The sequence below is a fragment of the Labeo rohita genome, chromosome 1, assembly GCF_022985175.1.
Source record: "Labeo rohita strain BAU-BD-2019 chromosome 1, IGBB_LRoh.1.0, whole genome shotgun sequence".
Classification (NCBI taxonomy): domain Eukaryota; kingdom Metazoa; phylum Chordata; class Actinopteri; order Cypriniformes; family Cyprinidae; genus Labeo; species Labeo rohita.
This window is the reverse complement of record NC_066869.1, coordinates 32,308,295-32,327,883: the sequence shown is the minus strand read 5'-3', so window position 1 is coordinate 32,327,883 and position 19,589 is coordinate 32,308,295. Positions and strand designations below refer to the sequence as shown.

General features: G+C 36.6%; 2 protein-coding genes across 2 annotated transcripts; one reads left to right on the top strand and one right to left on the bottom strand.

The window, feature by feature from the left end:
• The first annotated feature begins 240 nt into the window (after positions 1 to 240).
• spag5 (sperm associated antigen 5) lies at positions 241 to 16,656 on the top strand. The gene is made up of 26 exons (XM_051120175.1): positions 241 to 394; positions 1,101 to 1,143; positions 1,275 to 1,391; positions 1,528 to 3,569; positions 3,655 to 3,844; positions 4,254 to 4,370; positions 4,449 to 4,541; positions 4,628 to 4,741; positions 4,852 to 4,971; positions 5,129 to 5,221; positions 5,328 to 5,462; positions 6,988 to 7,081; positions 7,170 to 7,317; positions 8,926 to 8,976; positions 9,065 to 9,239; positions 9,334 to 9,467; positions 9,570 to 9,738; positions 11,290 to 11,413; positions 11,756 to 11,842; positions 13,211 to 13,337; positions 14,535 to 14,667; positions 14,827 to 14,907; positions 15,068 to 15,217; positions 15,473 to 15,547; positions 15,854 to 15,934; positions 16,030 to 16,656. The coding sequence occupies exons 2-26, from the start codon at positions 1,117 to 1,119 to the stop codon at positions 16,099 to 16,101; spliced, it is 4,749 nt and encodes a 1,582-aa protein (XP_050976132.1). The 5' UTR covers positions 241 to 394; positions 1,101 to 1,116; the 3' UTR covers positions 16,102 to 16,656.
• A 1,313-nt stretch (positions 16,657 to 17,969) lies between these two features.
• foxe1 (forkhead box E1) lies at positions 17,970 to 19,589 on the bottom strand. Its single transcript, XM_051120187.1, has one exon. The coding sequence runs from the start codon at positions 19,263 to 19,265 to the stop codon at positions 18,201 to 18,203; it is 1,065 nt and encodes a 354-aa protein (XP_050976144.1). The 5' UTR covers positions 19,266 to 19,589; the 3' UTR covers positions 17,970 to 18,200.

Here is a 19,589-nt window from a genome sequence, read left to right as displayed (position 1 = left end):
GGCTACATAAGCAGTGCATCCTGCAAATGAACCCTTAGATGTTCTCCACATTTCTTAAAACAGTAAGTAAAATCACTGAAATTCTGCTACCCAGTAGGCCCAACGTTGCAATATTACAACATTTCCCTAAAAACTAACAAAAATGTCACAACGATGAATTCACAAAAGTCCCGTAGGTGGCGCTGTGTACATGGAATGCGAATCATCAATAAACCAGAGAAGAAGAAGAACAGTGTTTCCGTATGTTACGCGGTGGTTTTATCCAATGAGGTGATTGTGCGTTTTATTTTGAACGTGCTAGTGGCGGTTAAATCGATTACGCTTGTTTTTACAGTACTCAAGTCAGGATTAAAATAAACAGTACCGTTCAGAAAAGCGCTTATGAAACGCGAAGGTAAGAATTAAAGAAGGAATGGAATCATTAATAATATTTCGGGTTTTAATTTACTTTATTCGTTTCCATAAACAGACCATGTTTTAGAAGTTATCACGTTACCTACCAATCTAAGCAGTATTTGAGAAATATTTGATGTGTGTCTGTGATGTCTAAAATGTCTTGTAGACAAGGCAGCTGGCTGGGCGTTGAGACACAATCAGAGTTGACATTTCTTGAGAGGATGCAAGCAGTGACGTTTATGTCTTATTGTTATAATATATTTTTGGAAGATATTAACCAGCAACTACTTAAACTGTTACTTGCTGTGGAGAAGTAGTCCTGATCTCAACTGTTTGTAAGCAGATATGTAAGAAATAATGTGAGAAAGGTATTATATATTATTTTAAAATTTTAACTGTGATGTAGTGAATGCAGGCAGCATATCCCTTTCTCTTTTTATTTATAAATATCAAACTATTTTTAAACACTTGTTTATGGTTAATGTTATTTACGTTATTTAATAGAGCCTATGTATATACTTGTCAAGAACTTTCTGAAAATGACAGTTGAAAGATGGTGATTTATAATGTGTGGTGATGTAAAATCATGAAATATTACTTGATATTTATGCCTTCTGAAAAGTGTGCCAGTTAAAGTTGAATAATATTGCAGGAAGTCACATGTATCTAAAATCACCTCCATTCATTATTTTGTTTGATTGCAGATATTAATCTAAAAACATGTCATCTGTCAATGGCTTGTCAAACGTGAGTACTCCACATCCATGCATATCGTAACTATAAAAAATGAATATTATCTATGTTGTTCCTACCATCTGACAGTTTAAGCTCTGATCATAGAGGTTTATGCTTTTTCTTTTTTCTTTTTTCTTTTTTAGCCCAGATCAGATAGAGTTCCACTCAGAGATGTACAGAATGAACTGCTGAATTTGCAGGACAGTCCGACTGTGAAGCTTAAGCATGCAGCGATGCATGATAGGGACTCTAAAACAAAGGTATGGAGACATTCCTTCACTGATTTAAAATGAGCGTTGTCTTTAAAACTTTCTGTGATTTCAAGTTAATGTGGAGTGGAAAGAAAAATAACTGTTACTATTTTGACCTCAGCTGAGATATTGTATTTTCCACCAGCATGAAGTTGCCCCTGATGAAAACCTATCCAGCTTAACTATCACAACAAACAACCATAGTGATGGGAATGCTGTGGATGCCACTGAACATCAAGATGTCACATTAAAATCCTTTGTGTGTCTTGAAGGAGAAGTTGTAGTTGAGGATGAACCTGTCATGTCAGATGAGTCTGTTCTCATCAGGCGTCTAGCACTGGAGGATAATGACCCACTTCAAAGTGACCCAAATGAAACCATTGAACCTTATGGCACAGAGGATAATCAGATCACTGAAGAGCATTTTGATCATGCGTACTATTATAGAAACACATCTATTGGTTTAGATGCTTCATCTATTTTGTGTCAGGAGGCAGAGGTTTTGTCTAATGAGCTGGGAAATGTCACATTCAAATCCCTCATGTGCTTAGGTGGAGAGGTTCAGGTTTCTGATAACTTGTCCATCTCTGATGAATCCATTCTCGTAAAAGATCTAGGATCAGGAAATCACTCACAATGTAAAAATACTCAAGTTTCTAAAATGGGCACAGAGGCTGTATCAGTAAGCAGTCAACCTTTGGGTCATTCTTACTGTAATTGGAAGTCTTTATGTGAAGATAGTAGCACCGTCAGTACAGTTGATGCAGATGACGTGCCTCAGTCAAATGTTGAACACGTTGTAGGTACTTGGTGTGACCCTGAAAATACAGTCAACCTAAACAATCACGATCAAGCTGATCTCTCTGAAGGATGCCATGGTGTATCTAACGGAGAAGGAGAAATCACATTTAAAGGCTTGTGTTGTTCTGGGGCTGAAGTAGAAATTGCTGATCTATCCAACATGTCAAAATTGTCTGTGCTTATGGAGAATCTTGCTGAGGAACAAAGTCTGCCTTGTTTAAGTGACATCAGTGAAAATTATGGTCAAAGCTTTGCTGATTTGACACCAGGAAGGAAGCATGATGACCATATTTACTGCCATGCTAAAGAAAACTCACAGGTCCTAAATATTTTGACCACTGAAAATGAGGTCTGTTCCAAGTCACAGCTTTCCTCATCAAGTCTTTTGGAGAAGTCTGGAAATACAGTTGGTAGTTCAACATCACCTCTTGGAAACAATACAGAGAAAATGTGTGAATCTGTCACATGCTGTGAAACCGAAGCATCAAAGACAGTCGCTAACCAAGAGTCCAGCCAACATTTGTCAGTACTGAATGGTAAAAATAATATGGAAAGTTCAGATGTTGTACCATTTAGCGACAGTGATGATAAATACAAAGTGCCCAAGGATGACTCTTCTGTCATAACAAGAAAGGATGTGGAGGAATACTGTGATCAACAGGTTCTGCCGGAAAGGAAAGAAGAAGGTTCACATTTTCAGGAAAATCTTTGTCCTCAAGGTGCCTTTGAAACCACCATTCTCAAAGATAAGACACTGAGTTTAAAAGACGAGAAGGTCCACCCAGACATCGAAGTTATGCGGTTCTGTGATAGATCTAGTGAAGCTGTCTCTGTTAATCAGGAACTTCCTAGTGCTATTGCTCTAACGGGTTCTTGCACTCCAAAGACGCCCACCCTAAGCAGAAGTGTTTTACATGACCACACAGCTGAGAACCCAATGAGCCATTTGTGGCCTGAGCTCCCGGAGAGTCCAATGCCTCCTCCACTATTGAACTCCACATCCCTGGCTAATGCTTTTAGCTATACACCTGTTCCTCAAGACCCACCCAAGAAAAAGGATGTGGAACCTAAAATGCCTTCTGCAGACAAACAGAAGTTATTGAATGTCCCTCCAGTTCTGGGCAATGGGCCTCTACAGGAACAGCTCAGACAGATGGCTGAATTGTTGATGGTTGCATCAGGGAAGGTGGTTGTTCCAACTCCAGCACCAGTGAATCACCACAATGCTTTAGTAGGCACTTCTCCAATTGCGATGCGTAGTGCTTGTGTCTGGAGCACCCCGGTTCAGCGGATGGAGCGGAGTGTTAATACCTCAGCAGCGGTGGAGATTTTAAATGAGGTTGATGTTTCTGATGCCAGCACTTCAACTGACTCTCTGCTATGGAAGTAAGTATGATAAGTGGATAAGCAAGAATAGTTGTCTCTCTGTTGATGTGATCTACATTGTCCCCACGTTACTTCCTCTTTGAAGCCTGATGCCTGGAAATATGGAGCATCTGTCTAGATCAGAGTTGGAACAGAGACTGACTTCCACGCTCGTCATGGTGGAGGTTCTTTCCCAGCAGCTCACTTCTGCACGGGCCCATAATCCGAGTAAAGACACTTCTCCATCAGATCTCAGAGAGAAACTCATCCAGACAGACCACACTGAGCTCAGACAGGTGAGAACCCTTAGCCTAACATGCTATTAACAAAAATTGTCAGCATTTAAAATAACCCTAACTCGCCTTTAATTTGTTCCAAACCTGTATGAATTTATTTCAGCTGTTGAACACAAAAAAAGATTTTTTGAAGAATGTTGGTAACCAAGCAGTTGATGGAATAAAGTATAGAATGAGAGTATGGAATAAAATAATCTTGTTAAAGTTTTATGAATTTATTCCATTAGACAATTTTTGATGAATAATTTATATCAAATCATAAAACAAAATCCAGAATCCAGAAAAAAACAAAACAAACAAACCTGAAAACCTGAGGAGCAACCCCAGCTCCACAGACAGCTTTTTGGAAGAAAAACTGTGTCTGAATATGTCTGTTTTTGATTTGCTTTATTTTATCTTTATTTGCCAGAATGGGACATACAGAGATTTGTATGGCACTGCCCTGGAGAGAATTCAGAGTCTTGAGCATGATAAGGATGTTCTTCACAGTTTATATAAGAGCATACATGCAATGAGGATTGGGATGGTGAGAGAGACCCTATTTTTAAAGTTACGCTTGCATTTTAAAATTTTACAGGCCTAAAATGTTATAATTCTTCTACAGAGTTCTTTTAAGTCTAGCACAGAGGATGCCATCTTCCAGATGAAACAGATTGGTGATACTGTTAATGTTGATCAGGAAATTTTATCTAGACAGGTAAGTCACTACTTAATGTCCAATACATTTTATCAGCTTCATAAAAGATATTTGTGAAGAAATCACATCTTATCTGTGTTATGTAGGTCAGTCAGATGAAGTCTCTTTATGGGAGGTACACGGAAACACTCCAGAAGATGGAGCAGAAGATGAAGGATATGAGACATCGCATGGATGAGGCCCTAATGGAGAAGGAAGCGGTTAGAGGACAATTTTATTCATTTTGCTGAAGCTTAAGAACGCAAGATTATTTTTATTAATATCCTATTGATATTTGCCTCTTATCCTGTTCATTTGTCTTTGTGCACAGGCCTTCAATGTAACGCAGCAGATGAGGAGCTATCATGCTGCTCAGGTGGCAGAACTAGAGCACACTGTTGGGTCTCACCAGGAATTGAAGTCAGCCCTCAAAGTGGCCTACCCATCACTGGTCTGCTCATTATGCTTGAATCCCTACCTCAATTTATATGAAAATATAATGTTCCCACTAGCTGAATAGTGACCACAGACACTCTGTAAGGCTTGCTTGACTGTGTATGTAATGTCCTTGTATTCTGAGTAACTTGTGTGTGTGTGAACTCCCCAAGGTTGAACTGAGCAAGTTATACATGGAATCCATCAGTGCAGCAAATGACCATTTGAGAAAGAAGCACGAAGATCACACAAGCTTGTTAGCGGAGGTAAGACTTCCCATTTACAACCATCAGTTGATCAAACAATCAAAGTTTGCTAATTCACCCTTTAAGGAGCAAAATAACAAATTTGCACCCTTTCTTCCATGGAAAGCTGAGAAAGGCTCAAGAGCTGATTCGGAGGATAAACCCAGTGCTTCACCAGCTTCATCAGAGGACTGCGACTGCCGTGGAGAACAGCAAGCAGCATCTGGCAATGAGAGACAGAGCCATGGAAGAGAGAGACCTGGTTAGACATTTACCACTGAAATGAACTTCTCTCATTATTTATTAATCCTCAGTTCTGTGTCTGTCAAACCTTAAAGGAACCCAAACAATAGTTAGAAGAAAAATTCTTCTGAAATCATATAAAAGTTTGTGTGAAGAACAGACAGAAATTTTAGGGAACAGATCCAGTGATGGTTGATTTTTAAAATCAGACTGAAATCTCATTTTGACCAGCTATTGCATGTTAAAGGTGCACTAAGCCAAACAATGTTGATTTTTGAAAGCACCAAAATAAACATGCCCATAGCCCAACAGGACCTCGTCTCTATTTTGACATCTCCGCCCCTCACGTACATACACAACCCTGGCATAATGACAACCGTGAACACAAGCGAAGATGGCACAAGCATATTCAAACAAAAGCCAATACAGATAAGTTGTGTGAAACAATGCAAAATCAATGTTACTTACCTATCAAAAAGAAACAACACAACCTCTGTGTCCGATACGAGCCCTTCCTGCTCCTTTAGCTCTCTCCACCACTTAAAGGCTGCTCTGATATTTACGCAGGTCCTACCCCTTACCTGATCGCCTTCTTTTTAATGTTTTGTTCCTCTGATATTTTCCTTTAGTTTTTTTTTTTTTTTTTTAAATTTCCAATTCTCTCTGTCTATAGTTGATCTGCTAATATCTGCCCTGTGATTGCTATCTTCTCTCTTCCTTTCAAAGACATGCCCCTTTATTGCTGATTGGCTACAAGTGTGTTTTTGGACTCTGTCCGACACTGCAGTCAAAAGTGTTTTTCAAAAAATTGCTTAGTGCAACTTTTAAAGTGCAGTCATATTTACCGTTGTTTGGCAAGATCCAGTTATTTTAGTTTTTTCATTTTAATAAGAATTCACAAAATCTGAAATTTCATGTGAGGCCAAAAGATTGCCTCACACTGTTTAGGCACTTTCGACCAAGAGAAAGATAGTTGGATTGAAAGTGACATGGTGTGTGAGCTGTCATAGATCACTACATTACTGACAATAGAAATGTCATTTTTGCACGTGGAAATTGTGAATTTTTCTCTATAAACTTTCACAGATTAATGAATTAAAGTCGTATTTCTGACTTATTTCTATGCTTATGTTACATACAGCACATATATCCAATTTGTTGTTCTGTAGAATTGACTGCCCACATTAATCTTGCTGCGTTGAATCATACTGTGTGTCTGCAACTGCACCCTAAGATGCACAGTTCAAGCCAAATAGTTAAATGCCTTGGACTGGGTTTGTAAGAATGTATTTTTTCAGACTACCGAACTGAAATGCGAAAGTACTAGGTTTTTTTTGGCCTTTCTAAAGCCTCACTTTCAATAAATGGGCAAATGGAGGTGGAAATGTTTTTTAATATTAGAGTGTATCTTCTTCATTCATGAAACTGTCATTTGAAATTTGTTGTGATGCCTTTAATCTCTTTATGCATTTACTTTAGATGCAGTCTCTTTTTTTTTTTTTTTTTTTTTTTTTTTTTAAATCACTGTTTCCATTAATCCCCAGATGGAAAATGAACTAGAGCACATGAGGTCAAGCTTGCAAGATGCCAGTCAACAGATTTCAGACTTGAACATGCAGCAGACCATTATGACTTCAGGTGTGACAGTGATTTACTTTGAATTGACTTATTCCCTCTGTAGTCAAAGGTGAGCTTTTACTTGATTCTGCTGTGTGTGTTTGTTCAGAGATGTCAGTGCTGAGGGAGCAGCTGAATCAGGCAGAAGAGGAGCGCTTTCAGCTGCAGAGGAGGAGCACTGAGCTCTCAGCCACTGTCACGTCCACACTGGCCTCCTACGCCTTCCTAGAAAAGACCCTCGCCTCTGAGACCAGCAAGTATGCAGAAATCCACTTGTGGAATTAGCTTTTTGATTTTCATTTCATTTCATATTACTTATTGGATGACTGAATTGCACTCATTATTTTGGGATACACAAATTTAGAGTTTTGACCTATAATCATTGTTATTTGTTTGCACGAGAATCAGGAACAGTGGCAATTCATTTAAAATAATTTAAAATAAGCCAAAACAAGCATTAAAATAATTAGTGCTGGGCAATGATTAATTATTTGCATCCAAAATAATACTTTTTGTGTACATAATGTATGCGTGTACTGTGTATATTTATGTATATAATTTTAATTAATTTTTAGCAGATTTATTCTTTAATCCAAAAGATCTATTTTAAGAGATACCTGACTGTGTTTAAATTAATTGTGCATCATTAAAACATTTGAGATTTGTCATGCATCAAAATCACCAGCATAAAAGTTCACTGTTCAAATGAATGCATGGCTCAGACATGTACACTGTACACAATGTGTGTATGACTGCAATAAATATTTTAATTTTCAAAATAATAACAATCCTAATCATGTCTAATTGCTAACAATAAAATCCAGCTAACTGAGTAATTCATGTATGATGAACAGGCCCTTGAAAGATTTAATTAGCTGGGACAGGTGCTTAGAATTGAAGCTAAACTCTGTAGGGCTGTGGCCTTCTAGGAACTGAGTTTTACACCCCTGTTCTAGAGTCGTTTAAGTCATTTAAATTAATCAAATCTATAGGCATTTTTATATCTAGGACATTTCAAACCAGGCAAATGAATGGAAACCTAATTATTTCCAATTTATTGTACAGTTACAGTTTTATTAATCACATATTCCTGGGAAGCTATAAAACTGAAATATATGTCTGACATATAATTTTGCATGTTTGGATGTGTTGATCATGGGAGCAGTCTACTGCTGCTTCGCTTTCTCAAAATGTGGTTTTCTTCGCTCATTACTCAATATGGGTAACACCCTCAGATGCAAAATAATTTGTCAGTTATTCACTATAAATATTGGCAAAAATAAACATTAAGCATGTATTACATGTAGTACCCATGTTGTTGTTCTGATGTTGCTAAATAGAAACATTCATGAGAAAAGTAAAGGGGAAGAGGTTTAAAAAATGTTGATATGATGGTTGTGACAGAAAATACAAACTCAAATATTTGTGTAAAAAAAAAAAAAAGAAAAAGAATTCTGTGAAATTCAACAGAGCGTGAGTGTGAACTTGTTAAACTCATACCAGGTAAATCATAGAAAGAGGACATTAACTGATTACACTATTTAATAAATGTTGGCAACAATATGGAAACCTTCAAAAATGGATACTGTTTAAAAGGAATAGTTCACCCAAAAATGAAAATGGCCATTTACCTAAATTGCTTTAAATCCTGTATCATTCGTTCATTCCTCTGCAGGGCACACAAAAAGATATTTTGCAAAATATTTTAATGTTTTTGCCACTGCAGTTAACAACATTGGACACTGACCTACATGTACACTGTATGATTAAGAGTTTTAAAAAAATCATACAGGTTTGAAGCAACAATAGGGTGCAAATATAGCATGCAATTCTATTATAAATATTAATTTATTTTTCTGCTTTAGGTTGCAGCAGTCAATGTGCGATGCGCAGCAAGCTACAGAGAGAGCAAACCGGTATGTCTTGACATTTTGATCCCTTTTCTTTTGTTTATTGCTGTATTAACAAATGTACAAAATTTAAATATATATATGCTTTTGGCAGTCTTGAGGAAGCGCTGGAGACTTCCAGGAAACAGCTAGAGGAATATGAGAACGCACTGTCACACAGAGAAGGCCTGATTAAAGAACTCCACGCTGAAGCTGAGATTCATCGCCACCAGCTTGGTCAGCTGGCTCAACTGCAGACCGACCTGTCTAGTGCCAAAGAAATGACTGAGGTGATGAGTTATTAGAATTTACACCAAAACATTCACAATACTTTAGCTATACTAGTTACTCCCATAATAACAGAAATGTGGTTCGTTCTATCAGTTCTTGCAGGCAGAAAATGAACTGGCACGGGAACAGATGGAGGAAAGCGAGCGATTGCTGCGGTGTCACCTACAGGGCCTGAGAGAGAGAAATTTGGAGTGTGAAGATCTCAAACTTGCGCTGGAACAATTGCGGTACAGAATATTCCTGTCTGTCCACTGTTACTTCTAAAACAAATATGTCTCAACAGATCAGAATAAATGAAAGTCTTTTTCTGATGCAATCTCTCCTTTCAGGCTTGAGAAAGAGTCCCTTCAGGAAGAGCTGGACAGTACACGAGACAAAGCCCGCAGCATGCTGCTGGAACAAGGAGAGCAGATGGCACAGGCATCTAATGATGTCATGCTTCTAAACCACAGAGTTTGCTTTCTCATGAGCATCTTAAAGGAATCCCTAACATCCAAGGTCACTATGCTTAACTGTACTTGTCTGAATTAGCTTGCTGTGAATTACTTTGAATTAATAAGGTTTCATTTTTACATTTTCAAATTTTCATTTTAAGTTTTAGTGATATTGTTGTTTTACTAATTTATATTTATATTTATATTTATATAATATACATATACAGTACTGTGCAAAAGTCTTAGGCCACTAGTATTTTCATCAGCTAAAAAATGGTTTAAAATCAGTTAAAGTCAGTCTGTTGCTGTAGTGTGTCAGTAAGAAATATCAGTTTACATTTCTAAATATTCATTTTGCCATTAATTATAATAATCCAGTGAGATTTTTGTATGGAGCACAGGCTGTTGTCAGACTCCTTGTGCAAACAGAGATCTGGTCTCACCATCATTCAATCCAGTCTGTCTTAAGATACAGAAAAAACTGAGACTAAATCCAGAAGAACTGTGGCAACATCTCCAAGATGCTTTAAGAGACCAATACCTACAAAGCTACAGTACTGTTAAAATTTTTAGGCACATAAAATGAGGATGCTGTCAAAAATAATGTCATAAATAGATTTTCTTTATCAATGAACTTCTATTAACTAAAATAAATCAGCATTTGATGTGACCATCCTTTGCGTTTAAAGCAGCTTTTGCCCTAGGTGCACTTGTGCATAGTTTTTCAGGTAGCTTTGCAGGTAGGTTACTTGAAACATTGTGAAGATGTTGAAACAGTTCTTCTGGATTTAGTCTGTTTCAGTTATTCTGTGTCTTCATGTCATTCCAGAGACAGACTGGATGATGGTGAGATCAGATCTCTGTGGAGCACTGGCTGTTGTCAGACTCCTTGTGCAAACAAAAATCTCACTAAATTGTAATGTAATTGGAAATGTAAACTGATGTTTCCTACTGACACACTACAACAAAAGGAAGAAAACTTACTTTAAACCATTTTTTAGCTGGTGAAAATACTAGTGGCCTAAGACTTTTGCACAGTACTGTATATATATATATATATATATATATATATATATATATATATATATATATATATATTATTTACTTATATGTATATATTATATTTTTTATATGTTATCCTTTTAAATTCTTTTATATTGTTTTTAAAATAATTTTAAGTTAGTTGTGATAGCAACATTTCCCATTTTACATCTTATTTCTATTTACATGTTTTATTTTAGCCTTTTTTGAATTAGCAAAATTATTTGTAATCATTTACTGATTTACAGTTTGTAGATACAGTGGAAGCTTATTGGTCATTTACACAAAGTTTCAAATTAGAAATCTGCTTATGGGTATTTTTTAGTAATTGTTTTTGTTTTTGTGAGGTATACCAAGTAAATGTTACTGTATTTACTTGTATCGGGTTATTTCTTAAATTGAAAAAAAATGGAAACTGCAAGTGAGTTGTTAATTGACATTACTCCAGTCTAATGGTTATAATTTAAAAACTGTATTGTGTTTGCATTGGGTTTGCAATATTTTTTGCAAACCCAATATTTATTTTTTAACAGGTCCCCCCCCTGAATTAATAACATTGTTTTGCATTTCTCAGGAGTCAGAGAACATTGATAAGGCATTGCCGTCTCATCGACATCCCTCCAGCTCTTTTGTGGATTCTATTATGGTGGCCATGACGAAGACACAGGAACCTGAGATAGAGTCTCCTGAGGGTTCAGGTGCGTTAGTATTTGGTACTTGTTTTGTCTTGTTGGAAAGCAGTTCTAATGCTGCATAATTTGAGGATCTATTCCTGTAGTGTCAAAGGTTTCAGTTTGCTTGCGAAACTTAAAGTAAATAATCACAGACATGTTTGTGTGTGGGAATGTGATTCAAAAGGTTTTAAAAGTAGTTTAAACCCTTTTGAATTTAAGAACATGGAATAAAGCTCCACACAAAACTGTTTTGATGTCAGTTCTGTTGTATTTAGGTTTTAATGATTACTTTTACATCAGGAAAATAGATTAGAGGTTTATTTATCATTATTTATCATAACTACTTTGTTGTTTAATGTTTTGCAGAAGAGAGGGAGGAGCAACAAGATGGCATTGGCAGTGAAACCAGTGCTTTTACCCGAATACCACCAACTACACACACGGAAGTGAAAGGTACATTCATAACACATTCATATACAGTTGAAGTCAAAAGTTTACATAAACCTTGTAGAATCTACAAATTGTTAATTATTTTACCAAAGTGAGAGGGATCGTACAAAATGCATGTTATTTTTATTTAGTACTGATCTGAATAAGATATTCACATAAAAGACGTTTACATTTACTCCACAAGAAAATAATAGTTGAATTTATAAAAATGTGTTGTTGCCTTAATGATCCACAGCTGTTTTTTTTTTTTTTTTTTTTTTTTGCTTAGTGGTTGTAGTGCATGAGTCCCTTGTTTGTCCTGAACAATTAAACTGCCCTTTCTCTTTCTTTCAGAAAAGTCCTTTAAGTCCCACAGATTGTTTGATGGTTTTTCAGCATTTTTGTGTATTTGAACCCTTTCCAGCAATGACTGTATGATTTTGAGATCCATCTTTTCACACTGAGGACAACTGGGGGACTCAAATGCAATTATTACAGAAGGTTCAAATGCTCACTGATGTTTCAGAAGGAAAAACGATGCATTAAGAGGCAGGGATGTAAACTTTTGAACGTAGTGAGGTTATGTACAGTTTTCTTATTTTGCCTATAATATATATTTTTTTCATTTAGATACTTACAAGTTCCACAGAAGACGAATAAGTTAAATTTACCCAGATCTTCAGATTCAAAAAGTTTTCACCCCTGGCTCTCAATGCATCGTTTTTTTACTTCTGGAGCATCAGTGAGTGTTTGAACCTTCTGTAATAGTTGCATATGAGTCCCTCAGTTGTCCTCAATGTGAAAAGGTGGATCTCAGAATAATACAGTCATTGTTTTGAAATAGGTTCAAATACACAAAAATGCTGAAAAACCAAATAATCTGTGTTACCCTAAGGATTTTTCTGAAGAACAGTGGGCAGTTTAACTGTTCAGGACAAACAAGGGACTCATGAACAACTATCACTAAAAAAAATAGCTGTGGATCATTCAGGTAACAACACAGTATTAAGAATCAAGTATATGCAAACTTTTGAACAGGGTTATTTTTATAAATTCAACTATTATTTTCTCTTGTGGACTAAATGTAAATATCTCTTATGTGAAATATCTTCTTCAGATCAGTATTTAAAAAAACATGCATTTTGTATGATCCCTCTTATTTTGGTAAAATAATTAAAATTTCTGGAAGGTGTATGTAAACTTCAACTGTTTTAGTACTTATGCTAGATCCAAACTCAAGCATGCATGTATATCTGTGTGTGTATCCTGGCATGTATCTACATATGCATGTATATCTCTATCTATCTACATCTGTATATATAGAGAGAGATATAGATGTAGATGGATGGATAATAAAAATATGTTTATATAGATGCTCTCTTGTGTTCTCAGAGGAAAAAAGGAGCCGAATGTTGGAGCTGTTGTCTGATTTTAGTGAGACCATCTCAGATCTTCAGCTCACCTTAGACCAATTGAGAATCCAGAAAGACACGGAGCAGCAGACGCTGAAGCAGACCATGTGAGTTACTCACGTGTGAGGTGTACTGCTAAAGTAATGCTCATTTGCATGGGAACAGGAAATTGGCTGGGTTTTAACAGAGTTTTCAGGTATATATAGCTTAATTGTGTTAATATGTAATATTAATATTTGTCATGCATATAAATATATAACATCCAAAATGCACTGAATAGTTTAACAGTAGAGGATGCCTAGTGTAAAGTCACATTTAAATGTAATATTATACAAATAGCTATCTGAACTGTTTGTCCATTTGTCTTTTTGCTTAATTTAAAGGAATAGTTGAACTAAAAATGAGAATGCACTCATTCCATTTTAAAACAAATGATTTTTTTCTTCTCCAAAACACAAAAGACGTTATAACATTCGTTATATGCCCCAAAAAAAAAAAAAAAAAAAATCTCAAAATGACGTCTTTGTTCCACAGAAGAAAGGCAGTCAGACTGGTTTGAAACATCATGAGTAAATAAAACGATTTTCATTTATGTGTGCAAATGAGTGTGTCACGCAAGCCGTAATAGGTTACAGTGTACATGTGACACACAAATAGGTTCCAAGTTTTGTATCGGAGTTAAACATCAAAGCCCAATTCGTACCTAAACAGGTCATGCCTGAACATCACAGTACTAATTGTTTAGTATTTTACTTCCTCATATTTGATACATTTATTTTCTGTATGCAAGTTTTTTTTCACTATGAGTTAGTTGGGTCTAAACCCCTCATCAGTGAAATCACTTTTCAGTATTAAAAATCTATGACTGAAACAACACATTTGACAGTGCTTGTACTGTTTGATGTGGCTAAGAGAGATTTTTCACAAAAAAACTGGTTTCGTAACTACATCCTTAACTACATCCCTAATCCTACCCAATACCTGAACTTAACAACTACCTTACTAACCATTAATAAGCAGCAAATTATGAGTTTGAGGCAAAAGCTAGCTTTGTTGATAGTGAAAAATGGACCTTAAAATAAAGTGTGACCAAATTCGGCAAAATGAGTGCAATCATTAGTATACATGAAATTTAGGTTTTAAATTAAGTTTTGTCCCACAGAATGATTTTATATGTAACAGTACAACATTACTGGAAAACCAAAGTATAGTATTCACACAGTTATCTATGTGTTATTGCCTCACTTCAGCCTTAGTTTTAAAACCTTGAAACATTCCATGTTTCTGACAACCTGCTGTTTCAGATGTGGCCTGCAGGAGGCGCTGCAGGAAGAGTCTCAGAGACACAAACTGGAGGTCTCAGAGCTGAGGCAGAATGTGGACCGACTGCAGACTCAGGTGGACAAGGATGCTGCGGTCCTGCAGCAAAAAGCTCAGGTAATTGTTAAACTCGCTGTTTAATAAGCCATATTTGATAGAAATTTTCAGGGTCAGTTTCCCAGCGACAAAACTCTTTAATTTGGCTCTCAAGGATTTAGAGCGTAAGAGGATTAAATATGTGATTACATAATCATTTGTCTGTCTGCACTTTTTAAGGATGAAAGAAACTTGAGGAAACTGTGCAGCGAGATGGAGGAAAATTTGGAGGCAGCACACAAATACAGAGCAGAGAATAGTGTATGTATCCTTTGACAGTGCAATCACTGCCCACAAACATAATGCTGCCTATCTTTCCACATATGTTTTTAGACTGATGGACAAATTACTGTGGTTGTTGATGCTATTGTTAGATTGTTGTATGACAACTAACGAGCCTTTGCTCTGTTGTGTGAAACAGGAGTTGCGTCGAGAAGTTGCTGATTTGCGTCGACTGGAACAGCAGGCACAGGTGGAGGCTCAGGTCTTGAGGGAGGAGCTTAACCAAACAGGTGTCCAATCAGCAGCCAGTGCCAAAGCATTAGATGAAAGAATCAAACTGCTCAGAGAGGTACGTCTGTCTATCTAGTTTTTCCTCTGTGGCTGGCACAAAACAATAATATTCAATAATAACCGCGTATACCCCCCCCCCCAACTCTCAAATGGCCCAAAACTTGTTTTTTTTTTACATGTCATTAATCAAAAATCAAATGTTAGTAAATTCACTGTTTTAAGCAGTTCCCATTTTATGGACTCAAGAGTTTTGGAAACCCTAAAAAAAAAAATAATAAAATCAACTCCCCACATACACACATTCTGTTCGTAGGTTGAGAAGCTCAAGGCAAATTTAATGGAATCAGAGGAAAATCGTGGCAAGGTCTTGGAGAGGGCAAAACGACATGTAAGTCTTACCTGCTTTATTATAGTTGTAATTGTACAGACGCAAGCATGTTGATGTATTGTATTGCATAGGTTTTTTTTTTACTGACAAAAAAAAAACCCTGCAATCTGTAGAACAGAAAATGTACTTTTTTTTTTTTCAGTGATGTTAAACCAAATATATCATGATTTTTTTTTTTTTTTTTGTCTAAGTCATGCCAAGTTATAAGACAAAATACTTGTGCATGTTTAAGTTCACTCTTTTTTTTTTCTTTTTTTTATTTTGATGTCATTTTGATTTTGTATTACATAAACTGTTGTTCTATAGCAAAGGGTCCATGCCGTGAACCAGAGTAAACTGGAGCGAGAGCTACATCTGCTTGATGATATGATCGAAACAGTGAGACAGGTGAGGAGACGGGGAAAAAAAATAAAAACATCTATATAATATATTGTGTATATTGGAAATATATTAACAAATTTACTGTTTTCTTCCATTCACAGACATTGTCTTCTATTCCTGATCTTGTTAAGAGCTGTCCTGAACTACAAAAGCTTGTAGAATTGCTTGATTGAGTTACTGAAAATTCAGAAATGTGTCCGTTTAGTTTTTAAATGCATAATTGTTAAATAAACAGGCTTCTTGATTTCCTCTCAAAAATGTTTTCATTTAAACTAAAGAAAAATCTTCAGACTTTATGTCTGGTTGTAGGCCATTCTGCTCATTTTTTTGTAAACACTCTTTTACATTAAGTTTTGTAAGTGATAAGTTAGTGTATGGATATACTGTTTAAAATATATATATTGTCTAATTTAAAATTTAAAGGGCTGTACATGTGTATTAAACTATTAGAATTGTTATCAGGACAACAGTAACATTTTGTGTTTCAGTGTTTTAAATTCTTGTATTACAGATTGGGTTTAAACAGAAACTCTTGATTGAGTGCTTTTTTTGTTGTTTACTCATAGTCTGAATCATATACATAAAGGCTGATTGATGAGCAGCTAGTCCAGCAATTAATCATAGTTTTCTAATCATGCCAGTGCTTGTGAAAACCTGGTGAACGTTGTGATGTTTTAATCCACCCATTCAAGCACAATGTTCACTAATGTGTTCTTCTGCTTCACTGATAGTCAATACCTCCATCTCTACTTTGGCCTGCAATTTAAAACCTACGCAGTTGACTGCTCAACTTTCCCTTCTCACCATATTAGGACTTTTATCTGTACATTTTTGCGTTTTGTTGAATAAATACAGATTCATTGAATTTGTGACTCATACAGCAAGACAAATATGATGAAAAATTTCATTTTAATCCTAGTGCAAATATTGGCCACTTCACAAGCTTGTCAAAAATGCCAGGATTACACTCTACACTGATCCTTGAGTCATTACACATAATACAATGCTTAATGATTGTGGAGTTCATTCAAATATTTTTATTTATATTTTCAGTTTTATTGTTGGGTTTAAGACCCTTGTTTGCATACCAAGTGAGTTTAAATTGTTTAAAAGAGCAGCTTTATATTTTTAACATGTCACTATTGTTGGTGTTTATTTGTTTGTTAGTTTTTTTTGTCACCGCACACAACTGGTATACTTTAAGTATAGACCTATATAAAATCACCCTTTTTTAAAAAAAATGGAGAGTGACAGGACATGCTGTCAAATAACAAGCTATTGTGTGGAACTGGAAGATTGGAAGTATAATAAAGCACAGCAAAGATAAGGTGCAAAACAGTTCTATGAAAATTATATTTACCTGTCTTGTAAACCTTTTTTGCACTTATTCTAACCATTTTGTTGTTTGTGCAGTGTAAACTTAAAAACGTCATGGATGACTGATAATTTGCATCCAACTGCATGCTAAAACATTGTTTTACCTGTTTGACTGAAAGCTTGCTACAAAAGAATGTATACATCAATACATCAATTTCTTAACTCAATTTCTAAAAATATATATAATTCAGCTTTCTTTTATTTTAGTACTAGATAATTATGGCTGAAAGTTTTCAAATGATAAAATATTAACATTTTAAGTTCAGCTGAAGGACTTTTTTTTTTTATTTTTTTTTATAATGGTTTTCTTGCTGTAGAGCGTAGTGTTCTTTATATATAATCACTATTAAATCATTAAATTTAACCTAAAATGTTAAGTTTTTTCTCAGAACTCAGAAATTTTCTCAGAAATTGTCTAAAGGATATAGCAACACAGCGTCTTGTAGAAACATTTTATATCACTGAATTAAGTAAATGTAGTACCTTATTTCATTAAGAAAGTAAATTTACACTTTTACCACAGATGGCAATTATAAGAAAAGCGTATACAAAGCATATGAACACATTTCACTCAAATAATTAAAAAAAGAAAAAAGTTTGATCTTTGTAAACATTTGTTTTAAATTTGAGCACTTTGTGCTTTTTTTTTTTTTCTTTTTTTTTTTTTTTTTTTTTTTTTTTTTAAATTTGTAATAGGAAAAGTCTGTACATGCGTAAATTGAGATTATTATCAGTTCAATTTACTCAACTGATGGGATCACAATAACAACATCAGTTTAAATATCACAGTTATTTTTCACAATGTTTTTCATATTTGCTAAAATAGTCCCGCCAAATGTTCCTGTGCTCCAGCGGTTCTTGCAATGGAGAAAAAAATAATAATTCTTGGTCTTGTTTAGGTGGCAGACACAAACCTGTCCATGTTACCTGAGTAAGCTGGATGCCTGATGTAGGCTCCTGAGCTTCCTACGGGACCAGAGTTATTGTACTGAACAAAAGAGCCCAGCTGTGCAGGGGAGGTTCTACCATAGGGGTCCCCCACAGCATCTCCAGCAATGGGAGACAAACTGGAGATGGCCACCCTCCCTGTTGGCCCGTAGGCCTGGGTGCTACCTTGCGGGTATGATACCTGAGTTTGTCCATGTCCTGGGCTGGAGTAGGCAAAGGCCATGTTGTTTGAGGAGCCTGAGCAGCACGACAGCACCGTCTCCCCGCTGCAGGACTGATGTTGGAATCCCGGGCCTCCCAAACTGCATGAGCCACTGTCAGGACTGAAACTGCGGCAAGACTGCTGAGGCATCATCTCTGCACTTTGCCCCATCCTGCCAGGTGACCCGATGATAGAGTTGATTCTGAAGACCCTGGACTGACCAGCGCTGAAGCTTGGAGAAGAGGACTGGTAGTAGGCGGAAGGCAGCTGTTGTGCATATGGCGGACTCACGGCCATGTTGGAGTACACCGAGTTGGCGTAGGCTGAGCGTGCAATCTGGACTGGCGAGAAGACGGGAGACTCATGAACGTATGATGAATACGTAGTGAAGTCGCTGCGTTTGAACCGCTTTCGCCGTCGTAGAAAGCTTCCGCTCTCAAACATGTCTTCGGCGTTGGGGTCCAGCGCCCAGTAGTTGCCCTTTCCGGGTCTACCGGGCTCTCGGGGGATCTTGATGAAACAGTCGTTGAGTGTCAAATTATGGCGAATGGAATTCTGCCATTTCTTGGAGTTGTCTCGATAGAAAGGAAACCTCTCAGTGATGAACTTGTAGATCCCTCCCAAAGTGAGTTTGCGGTCGGGTGAGTTGGCGATGGCCATGGAGATCAGAGCGATGTAGCTGTATGGTGGTTTGCCTCGCTGAAGGGGCCTCTTCCTCCGGCGCCCTCTTTGCGGCTCTGCTCTCTGACTGTCATTCACTGGAAGAGTGGTTTCAGAGGGAGAATCACTCTCCACTTTAACCACAGGCATGACTCTAGTTAGAATGACTCCCAACGGTAGCACAGCTTGAAAATCACGATAGTCTGACTGTCACGGTTTTGGTTCACTTGGTTCTTTGTCAGGAGCAACAAATGTTCTTTGCTTGCTGGAAATATTCTGGTGAAAAAATACCAGTCATAATGCAGACCTTAAAATCCCCAACCAGAAATATCAGTTCCTTTGCACTTCATCTGGAACGTCAGGTGTGTCCTTACACTAATGCCCTAAATTCATAGCAGTTTTTGCAGTACCAAGTTTAAAAAATGGAAGCACTCACATAAATTTGATGGTGGTCTTCGTAACGTTGAAGAGAGA